The 11,754-nt window shown below is 36.9% G+C and overlaps 1 protein-coding gene across 1 annotated transcript in view; it reads right to left on the reverse strand.

The window, feature by feature from the left end:
- Positions 1-7,555, reverse strand: part of BRIP1 (BRCA1 interacting DNA helicase 1) — a 207,443-nt gene extending 199,888 nt beyond the window's left edge. The window contains 3 exon segments of the mRNA XM_007464912.1: positions 3,897-4,070; positions 5,695-5,806; positions 7,463-7,555. Of these exon segments, the coding sequence (XP_007464974.1) occupies positions 3,897-4,070; positions 5,695-5,806; positions 7,463-7,555 (379 nt within the window).
- Between the last annotated feature and the right edge of the window lie 4,199 nt (positions 7,556-11,754).

Raw genomic sequence — 11,754 nt, forward strand, 5'->3', positions numbered from 1 at the left:
CACCATAACGACTAAAACTTAAAAAGACTTGAATATCAAATGCTAACAAGAATGCTGGGGGCTTCCCTGGTGGTGCAGTGGTTAAGAATCTGCCTGCCAATGCAGCGGACACGGGTTCAAGCCCTGGTTCGGGAAGATCCTACATGCTGTGGAGCAACTAAGCCCGTGTGCCACAACTACTGAGCCTGCGCTCTAGAGCCCACGTGCCACAACTACTGAAGCCTGCGCACCTACAGGCTGTGCTCCACAACAAGGGAAGCCACCACAATGAGAAGACCACACACTGCAACAAATAGTCCCCACTAGCCACAACTAGAGAAAGCCCGCGAGCAGCAACAAAGACCCAATGCAGGCAAAAATTAAAAATAAATTAAATTAATAAATTAAAAAAAGAATGCTGAACAATGTAACTTCCATATACTACTAGATGTAGAGTCGGGGGGAGGATGAATAAATTGGTTCAACCATTTTGGAAAACACTGGCAGTATCTACTATAGTTCAACATATGCATACACTATGACCAGCAATTCCATTCCTAGATCTATATCTAATAGAAAGTGTTTACATATCTGTACCAGAATGAACAAGAATGTTCATAATAGCTTTAATAACCAAAATTAGAAATCACCCAAATGTCTAACAATTGTAGAATGAAATAATAAATTATGGTATATATATACCATAAAATACAGCAATAAGAACTACTGTTATATACAACACAACTGAATCTGAGAAATATGTTAAGCAAAAGCTGACAGACACAAGAGTACAGATATAATTCCATTTCTATAAAGAAGCAAAACTCATCAATGGTGACAGAGGGAGAATAGCTACTACCTGTGGAGAGAGAGAATAGTGACAGGAAAAGAACATGAGAAGTGTCACTGGGGTGTTGGCTATGTCCTATTTTTCATCTAGTGGTAGTTACACAAGTGTGCTTACTTTGTGAAAATTCATCAAGCTATACACATAGTATTTGTGCATTTTTCTGTATTTAGGTTATATTTTTAAAGAATTTACTTAAAAATGTAAAGAGAGCATCAGAATACAACCCAGATTTACCCCATCTGATCCTTGAAGAGACTACTCTAAACAACTCTAACTCACAATTATATTAAAATTCAAGTTTATTGAAAACTGATTCTTTACAAAGGCACAAAGGCAATGTAGCAAAGGGTAGCCTTTTCAATGTTGATGAAAAATTAGATATTCATATGCAAAATAAACAAACCTGGATCCACATCTCACACCGTACACAAAAATTACTCTTAGACTTAAAAGTAAAACCTAAAACTATACTTGATTAAAAAAAGAAGCTTGTACTCAAGAATATATAAAGAAATCCCAGGGGCTTCCCTGGTGGCGCAGTGGTTGAGAGTCCGCCTGCCGATGCAGGGGACACAGGTTCGTGCCCTGGTCCGGGAAGATCCCACATGCTGCAGAGCAGCTGGGCCTGTGAGCCATGGCCGCTGAGCCTGCGCGTCCAGAGCCTGTGCTCCGCAACAGGAGAGGCCACAGCAGTGAGAGGCCCGCATACCAAAAAAACAAAAACAAAAACAAACTAACAAACAAAAAAAACAAAAAAAAAGAAATCCCAAACTTAACAGTAAGAAAAAAACAATAAACAGGCAAAAGATTTCAACAGACATTTCATCAAAGAAGATATACAAATGGCTAATAAGCACATGAAAAGATGCTCAACATCACAAGTCATTAGGGAAAAGCAAAATAAAACCACAATAAGATACCACTATAAGCTTATTAGAATGGCTAAAAAGATTTACCATACCAAGTGCTGGCAAGGATGCAGAGAAATGGGAACTCTCATATACTGCTGGTGGAAATGTAAAATGGCATAACTACTTTGGGAAACAGTTTTGAAGTTTCTTAAAGTTAAACGTAAGTGATCCAGTCATTACACTCCTAGGTATTTACCCAGAAAAGTGAAAGCACATGTCCATGACAACGACTTATACACAAATATTCACAGCAGCTTTATTTGTAACAACCGGAAACTAGAAACAACTCAAATACACATCAACAGGTGACTGCATAAACAATTTGCAGTATATCCATACAACAGAATATTACTCAGCAATAAAAAAGAACCAACTGTTGATACATGCAACAACATGGTTGAATTTTAAAAGAATTATGTTAAGTGAAAGAAGCTAGGCAAAATAAGTATACAAACTGTATTATTTCATTCATATAAACTCTAGAAAATGCAAACTAATCTACAGTGACCGAAAACACTCAGTGGTTGTTTGGGGAGGATAAATTATAAAATGGTGGAAAGGAGGGATAATAAAGGGGCATGAGAAAACTTCTGAAGCTGATGGATATATTCACTATCGTGATGGTAGTGAAAGTTTCAGGGAAATACTCCTATGTCGAACCTTATCAAAATGCACCATTTAAATATATAGAGTCTGTTATGTCAAGAATATTTCAGTAAAGCTGTCTTTAAAAAAAAATACAGGTTGTACATAAACATTATAAGCCAAGAGTTCTTACATTAATAATTAGCTTAAAATCAATTCCATTCATTCATACAACAAATATTTATCTAGCTCCTACTATATGCCAGGCACTGCTAGGTATGCAATGGTGAGCAAACTGACACAGTTCCTGACCTCATGGAGTATACAGTCTGCTAGGGGAAGCAGAGATTAATAAAAGATGCACACAGACACGTGGATAATACAAATTGTAACAAGTGCTATGAAGGAGAGGTAGACGGTGAGATGACAGAATATAATAGGGAAACCAAATGTAGTGTGATGGAAAGATCAGTATGGCTGCCTTAAAGAAGTGATATCTAAGCTGAGAGCTAAAGGAAGAGCAGGACAACAAGTTGAAGATGAAATTTTCCTCAGAAGAGACACTAACACAAGCAAAGGCTCTGAAGGCAGCAGAAAGCATGACCCTTTGAAAGAATGGAAAGAAAGCCAAAAATGTTAAGGGTCAAAACCGAGTAGACAACACTATTGGTCACCTCTCCGGCATCTATTCCACTTCCTCTTCCTCATTCCTAAAAGAATCACACTTTGGTTCAAGCAGGTACCATCCTCCACACAGTCATGTGCTTTAGAGGAAGACAACTAGATCCTTGATTTTAGGAAGCGGAATAGATGTTTAGACTTAAGCCAGTCATGGCAACCTCTTTTCTCCCTGCCAGTGACTAGTTAAGGAATGGCATGAGTGAAAGCGGGAAAGGAGTTACTACACGGTCTAAAGAACAAATGGTAGTTTGTACTAGGGAAGTTACCAATGGAGGTGGAGATTTGCATGGAGGAATAAGGAACAGCAAAGTGTACAGGGTGTCTCCTAGGTTTCTGGCTTAGGCAAGTAATGGTCAATCTTTTCCATACAGTCAAAGCAAAAGAAATATTCTTTAAATTAATAATCTTATGTTATTGATAATACATTTCTCTTAAATAAATCTAGTAAGAACATCTAAGGATCATATTTGAAACATACCTCATTCTCATATAGGATACTGGTCTCAGAAGTCCAGGCAAACTTATCAAGAGTGAATGAGACTAATTAGATTTTGCCTTACAATACAAATCAAAATGTTTTATAAAATTCTGACATATAATTAATACTGCTTACAAATAACATCAATTTCTGAATATCAGTTATTTTGCCTTGCTTCCTCAAAAATGATTTAAACTAGGAAGATGTCTGAATCAGTTAAAAGTGAGGCCAAGAATAAAATATTCCAAGGATTTCTGACCACTCTATGCATTATTCAAAATAATTCCAGAGAAATTAGGTGGAAATACATAACCAATTATGCTAACCAAATTTATCTACATTAGGTCTCATAACAGCAATAATTAAGACCCCTACTACAGATACCAAAAGACCCAGACAAAATATAAACTACCTTGACAAGTTGACAAAGTGCCATTTCTTTCAGAAGTTGGTGTACTTGGACTGTTGAAATGATATGAAGTTCCCTGGTTCACGTCACTGTTTGTAAAATTCTTTGAATGACATGTACAACAACACGACAATGGTACTTCAGCTTTTTTACTTAAGCCTTCATTCACTGGCTTCCCTAAAAATGAAATAACCTCTATTTATAATATTTCTAATTAAAAAACATTAATCTTCCTCTTCAGCTAGGGTGCGCAACCACCTTATTTTTTGCCCAGGATTGGGAGGTTTCCCAGGATTCAGAATTTCAGTTCTAAAACCAGGAAAGTACCTGGCAAATCTGGACAAGTTGGTCACCCATCCTGCAGCATCAAATTAGGACAGGTGAGAAACACTTATGCCAGAAACATTTATAGAGAAGTTATCAACAATTTACATGATTTACAAAAATCTAATAACAAAGATTAATAATGTAACAGAGGCACAACCACTCTAGTATTCATTTATATTGATATATTAAAATACCAAGTATACCTAAAGTATATTCTTAATTAGTTATACTCTTAATTACTGCTACTTCCCTAAATGAAAAATTTGAAAGTTCAATGTAAAATAATAATGTAAACACATAACGTTAAATTATTCCCACATTATACTTCTATTTCAAAAGACACGTTTCAGGATATCATTTCTGATACATGTATCAAAATACATGTTAAAGTCAATATTCAAATTAAATAAAACAGGTAATTTTCAATACTTAAATATAATACAAAATTGTAACAGTTCTTCGTGTGCCTACATTGTATAAATATACAATTCATAGATATATAAAAGCTTAATAATTTATTTTATTTTCTATAAACAGTACTGACATTATTTTCCCATCTGCACTACATAAATACTAATTTTATTTTCCAGAGTCTCCCACTAAAAATTTATTAACAGATAATCTCATTTTCCCCAAAGATAAACATCAGTAAGAAACAAAATGGACAACCAAAAGCTTATAAAATATTTACTCTTTATTTTTAATAGTCTTACCAGTAACACAACTATTTCTTTTCAAAAAACATATATATGTGCGTACATATATATACACACATACATACATACACATATACACCCATGGTTAACTTTAAAATCTCCTAATACTTTAGGACAGAGCCATCTAATTACGTAACTAAAATGTGACTAATACTGTATTTCAGATTCATTATGTATATTAGATAGTCTTTCACAAAAGTAACTAGACATTTGCTAGCAAATAAAGCTATGGGAAATAATATGAATTCATAAAAACAATATTACAATAAACTTCTGCTTATCTGGCATCCAAACAAGTAGAAAGGTCAACTAGAATTTTTCTTTTTTGTGTATTCCATTTTCTAATGTGAAATAAGCAGCTATATTAAAGGATTTACTCAAAAAAAGCAATTATTTGTATTGATAAGCTATATAATCATGACAGCCCCATCTCTTGCAACTTTTATATAAAAATTATCATCTAATTATTTTCATAATCATTATGAAAAATAATAAAAATAAAATCCTAGATTCTTATATACATGCTGAATCATCAAATAAAGGACTATCTTATGTTCAAAATTATTTTAGGATTAACTGAACATATTTTGCTATATTGAAACTCTTTTGGAAGATATATAACTGATTATAAAGAAATATCTTAAAAGAGAATATTTAAATTAGCTAGAACATGGCTGAATCATTCTGGGTAAAAAGTACTTTATTAGATTTTTTTCAGGTCCCAATAAGCAACCTGAAGACATCAACCAACTACTTACCACTAAGAGATTGCTGCCACGCTAAAGCAGAGCAAAGTAAGGCTAAGCTTTTCCCACTCCCTGTGGGGCTCTCCAACAAACAATGCTGCTTACTATTTAATCCTCTGACAATCTATGGACACAAAAACAATTTTAAAAAATCAACAACTTATTTCATTAAAGTCTCTCTCCATACAACAACAAGAAGTAAAGTTGCATGTACTTCAGGGAACAGAGCAATAGCAGAAAGGAGAACTAGAATTTAGTTAAATCTAGACTTTATTCCTTTGTATCTCTCCCTAAAATTCTGTTAGATTTAAACCACATCAAGCACGAAAGAAATGAAAAGCAATTTGTGCCTTACTTATGCAAGCACCATCATTTCTGTAAAACTAGAATACACTAATATCTTTGATGAAAACTTAATGGGGGATACTGTTGGTGGGAGTGTTACAACCACTCTGTACAGAAATTAACAATTTCTAGTAAAGTTAACGATACTGAACTCCAGCAATCCAGTCCTATGTAAACACCCAAAACCTTTCCCACAGGAACACAAGGAAACATGTATAAGAAAGTTCATAGCAGCACTGCTTATAATTGCAAAATAATGTAAACAACCCAAATGTCTATCAAGAGGAAAATGGGCAAATATAAAATTCTGGTATATTCATACAATGGAATACCATACAGCAATGAAAATGAGTTATCAATCAATAGGGCTACATCTTAAAAATAATGTTAGACAAGGGAACAAGGTCGTGAGGAAAGGAGGGCTTGGTGTGCTGCTGCCATTTCTTCCGCCTTCAGTCTCTGCACCTTCCACAGGCTTCCAACAGCACTACGTTGGGACAGAGCATCTGGAGGTTCACAACCTCTGTGGTCCACAGGAGCCACTATGAGCAGGGTCCATTTACCATTTTCAGTGGTAAACAAGGGGCGATTACTAGTTACAATGACTTTGTACTTCTGATCTAGATTTGTTTCTCCTTTCTTTATAGTAAGACATCAACTGCTCAAAAAATAATCCATGAAACAAATATGAAGAGGAGCATTTTAAGAGGTGCAATCTCTCTGAAAAAAGGATCCAACTCTTGAACCCAACATACTAGGTACGTCTATAAATAAACTTATGGCATAAATCCTTAAAAAATAATAATAAGAAGAATATTAAGTAAAAAAAAAATCAAGTTCTCCAGAAAGATAAGTATAATATCATATCATTGTGCAAAGTTATAAAAACGTAAAGTATACACTATATTGTTTATGGATACATACATATGCAATAAAAGTATAAAAACATGGCTAGGAAAGAAAAATAACAAATTCAGGATATTAGTTATCTTCTTACTCATAAACAAGGTATAAAGTAAATAAGGCAAAATATTAAGATTTAACAAAGCTGGTAAGTTGGTTTACTCAAGTTCGTATATTAATTTTCTGTATGACTGAAATATCTCAAAAAAATTATGGTGCAAAGTATAGTAGTCTGCGTAAAAGGTAGTAAATACTTTCTATTTCAAAGTAATTCAGTAAAGTAAACAGAAGTTCTAAATGAGCTGAGAACATTTTTCAGGATGTTCTCCTTTACCTCCTAATCATAGACATATACAGTTTAGCAGCAATCAGTATTATTTTTCCAAAGGTTAGATGTTCTTCAATGAACCCAGCAAATATTTTCAATCCATTTACTATCTGAGAAAATGTAGTCACAGACTCAATGTGTGTTATGAATTATAAGCATCTGTATCTTAATAAAGACTTAAAATAACTGCTGAACAATACTTACAGAATTCATCATAGCAAGCTGTGATGGATAAGCTTTACAAGGAAAGTTAATCTTCACCCCACCAACTGTATACTCAGAACATACTGAAGACATCATGCTTTACTGTTTACTTCAGATTCCTAACTGCAACAGAAATGAAAGTCAATACTGAAACAAAGCCATTCAAAGAAAAACAGATACCTAAGACTAGGACAGAAGTCTAGAAACAAAAATTGGAATTAATAAATGTATAAACAAAACAAATGGAAGTAAAAGGATTTCCTACTCTTATAAATCACAGTGGTTTGAGAGCATGTCTTGGAATCTAACAAATCTGGATCTGTAAACTTATTCTGCCAAAGCTGTGGACCAGGAGTTAGGAAGTAGGTTCTACATCAGGTTCTGACAACAACTCGGATATGTTACCCTGATCATGTCTCTTCATTTCTCTAGACTGAGATCCTTATCTGTAAAAATCCATAATTTAAAAATTGTTGTAAGGAACAAAGCGCCTTGGCACATGGTAGGTGCTCAATAATTCTTACTTAAAGGTCAGTAGGGTATAATGGAAGGAAGATGGACTTTGAAGTAAGGCAAGCCTAAATCTGCCTAAATTTGAATTCCACTGGGAATCTCACAGAGCCTGTTTCTTCATCTGTGAAATAGAGATATCCACCTGATAGGGTTTTTATGAAAATTAGCCAGGCACTGACTTAAGAATTAAATAAGGTAATGTAGAGAATGTGCCGCAACTCCAGCATCTGATACAGAGGAAGTGATCTACTTTAATCCCCACCTCTTGTAAACCACCTTTTCTTAACCTAGGATCCACAGATGTAATTGAAAGACTGTGATCTCTTGATACTGCATGCAGAAATTTCTGTGTATGACTGCATTTTTCTGGAGAGTAACTCCAAAGATTTCTCATACCCAGAAATATATCCTAAGGAAATAACTGAAAACTGAGGGAAAATGATATACACCGTTATCAACTGAAAAATTATTTGCAATGGTGATAAAAAGGTAAATTCGATCTGGGGATGGAGAGGTGGTTAAAATACCAACTCAACAGATGATGAAGCCAATAACAACCATCACCAAAGCTTACGTGTTCCCAAAGAAGTGAAGAACCACTATTCTAAGGTCTTTTTCAGTTCTAACATTTTGTGTTTCTGTGAAGCTCTGAGGATGAAATTTGGTGGAATCTCACCCCTAAATCTAAACCAACAGCTCAAGGCTGGCCTAGTAACTCAGATATAACCTAGAAACCAATCGACCCCCCGCCCCGCCCCAGCTGCGGCTACACACATCTCAAAATGGGGAAGCTTCCCCACACACTGAATAAAGGACAAACCAAGATCAGGCTCCCGCCGTCGCCCCCTCCTGCCCCGAGGTAACGCGGGGCCTGGGGCTAATAACAGGCCTCTGTTCCAAGGAGGTAAGCTGCAGTCTCCCCGCTCCCCAGATTTTCTTCCTCACATTCCTTCCACCATCGGCAAGCTGGAATCCCCGAGGCCGTGGTGATCCAGTCAGCCGACGGGCCTGCAAAGCGGGTGGACGAAAGCAGAAGGCACTCTGCTGGCCGACTTCGCGCCCTTCCCGCGAGACAGACTTGCCCGCCCTGAGGAAAACCCAAACAACGCCTACTGCACTCCCACTCACGGGAGAAAAGGAAGCTGAAAACTGCGAGCAACCACAGCGGAACCCTGGTAGAGAAGAAAGGTCCTAGCCTCTCTTCCTCACCTGGCTGCGACTCCCGGGCCCGGTCGCGGGCTTGCGGCCGCTTTACCTTTTCGGCCCTGCAGCTCTCATCAGTCACTTCCACAACACTCGCGCAGACGAATTCCCGCCTCCCACCCCCCTCGACTCCCAGCACCAATCGCCGGGCGAGCTCAGACAACCAATCACCCGCCAAGACGAGAAACGAAGCAACCAATCCCGGCTCGAGGTCAGGGGGCGCTCTGGAACCCAACGGAAGCCCCCGCAGTAAAAAAGGAACCAAGCTACTTGGCGGCACCGGAAGGCGATTGCCCCGAGAGTGATGGACTTCCGCAGAGCCCAGGGATTTAAAGGAAAAGAGTCTTCTTCGTTGGACTTTTTGAAACCGGTGATTTAATCCGTGCCGCAGTTTTCTTGGAAACTCTTAAATTTCATATTTAAGGTCTGTAGACCAACGAAGAGGAAACACCGTTAAGCCGCGCCGAGTTCTCTCAGCATTCCTCAGGGGCACCCGATTCAAACTTCCGAACTTTCCGGAAGCCAGAGTATCGAAAAGACCCAGGAGGGAATTGCCAGACTGCTGAGCCAAATTAGGCGAAAAGGTTCGATGACAGCTGGCTACAGAACCTCCTGATAGTCAAGGCTTTCTCAGATACCACGTTCAACCAGAGAAACGCTCTCGAGGTCTCCAGTACCTCCTTTAAGGCTTGTCAGCCTTCTGTCCCTCCTAAGACCAATTTATTCTTTGCCAAGTACACTTCAGTTTCCTCAAAGGTACGGAGTTAACCATGATGTCGCCAAACTGTTGGGTTTGTTAAAAAACTGTAGCCTAAACTTGGCTCAAATACTAGTGCCCTCCAAAAGCAAAACCTGAGACAGTTTCTCACATCCCGAGAAACCAGTTTGGGACAGAGATTTGCTGCAGGTCGGAGCAGCAAAAGGCGAGTTGATTTGTTTGCCTCACTTTGTTTTACTATATCTTCCCAAAATGACAAAACGTACAATCATAAATTCTACCCTTAATTTAGTAATCTCAGGCTCAGACATTTACCCTAAAGAAGTAATCTAAAAGTAAGAAAAAGTAGTAGTACCTCAGTTGATAATAGTGCCCATTCTGTTGGGAAAAAAATCATTAACTTCCCAATCTAGTAGTAATAGGGAGATGGTTATATTAATTCAGTCATTCTGGAGCCAATAAAATAATTATAAAAACCAAACAACTTGCAAAAAATTTCCATATAAAGTTAAATTAAAAAAAGCAGATGCCAAACTGGGTATTATGGAATTCCATTATGTGAAAATACATATGCATAAGCAAAGATGAAGGGAAAGTACAAAAAAATGAAATACTGGTAAGACAGTGCCATGGAAGATAATTTATAAAAATAAATCCTTAAAAATACCTTCAAATCATTATTCTGCTTTTACAATTTTTTTTAAAAATCAAAATCTTTTAAGTAACTGCTCCAGGGTAACTACTCTGATTTTCCTCTCCTGAATTCCTAAGGCTCTCAACTGACTCTCACCTTCTATTGCCTTTTGATGTATGTAGTGTAACAAAAAGGGATACACATAGTTTCTGGAGCCAGACAGTCCTGCATTCCAGTCCCTTGAACTGTTCCTTTCAGATTAACAGTGGTGAAATGAAACACAAAAAACTACAAGTTCATTTGATAAAGAATATGAATGTTTATAAACTAATATTCAAAATAGCTGCACACATCTGTTTTTCACTTGAATAAAAAAAAATCACATTGTGACAAATGTTATAACCTTAACTTAAAATACATGAATATTAACATTTACTAATATATTTACACATTTTATTTACATCATCAACAAACGTGATGAAAAACAGCATATGTTATTATTTTAACACAGCAGGTTTTGACCAGTCTTTGAAAATTGATCCAGGAATGTGCACAGCATTTAGTTAGAAAACCTTTTCTGAATTCCTAGAGGTTACCTACTCACACAAGATATTCCAAAGCCTCAGTTTAAACAAAACAAAACAGGAGCAGTTGTACTTAATTTTAAAAGACTACAAAACTGCCTTGTTTAAAAATATGAAAATTCTTATAGTTTGTTTTTAAGTGTATGCTTTTATTTTTTGCATCAAAATTACTTAGTTGAACAGCATCTAATAAAAGTTATAAATACTCTCATCAATGATACTGTGCACTTCATGATTTGAAACAGATACAAATTAGTTCTTATACCCTTATGAGGTAGGGCCAGCAGTAATCCCATTTTAAACAGAAGGAAAATAAGATGTGACTATTTGCTAGTGAAAAGGCTGAAATTAAATTTTTTTTCTTAAAAACCACACTTTCTTATTAGCCTGCCTTATTTCTAAGTGAAGAGGTCTGTTTCACGTGGGGTGGGAAGGGGGTGTTCATTCAGGTATATCTCAGAAAGCAAAGTACCTTCTACACTGGATACTTCATTAAGAAAAAAAATGAGGAGCTTCCCTGGTGGCGCAGTGGTTGAGAGTCCCCCTGCCGATGCAGGGGACACGGGTTCATGCCCCGGTCTGGGAAGATCCCACATGCCGCGGAGCGGCTGGGCCCGTGAGCCATGGCAGCTGAGCCTGC

Source organism: Lipotes vexillifer, unplaced genomic scaffold, assembly GCF_000442215.2.
Source record: "Lipotes vexillifer unplaced genomic scaffold, Lipotes_vexillifer_v1.1 scaffold788, whole genome shotgun sequence".
Lineage (NCBI taxonomy): Eukaryota > Metazoa > Chordata > Mammalia > Artiodactyla > Lipotidae > Lipotes > Lipotes vexillifer.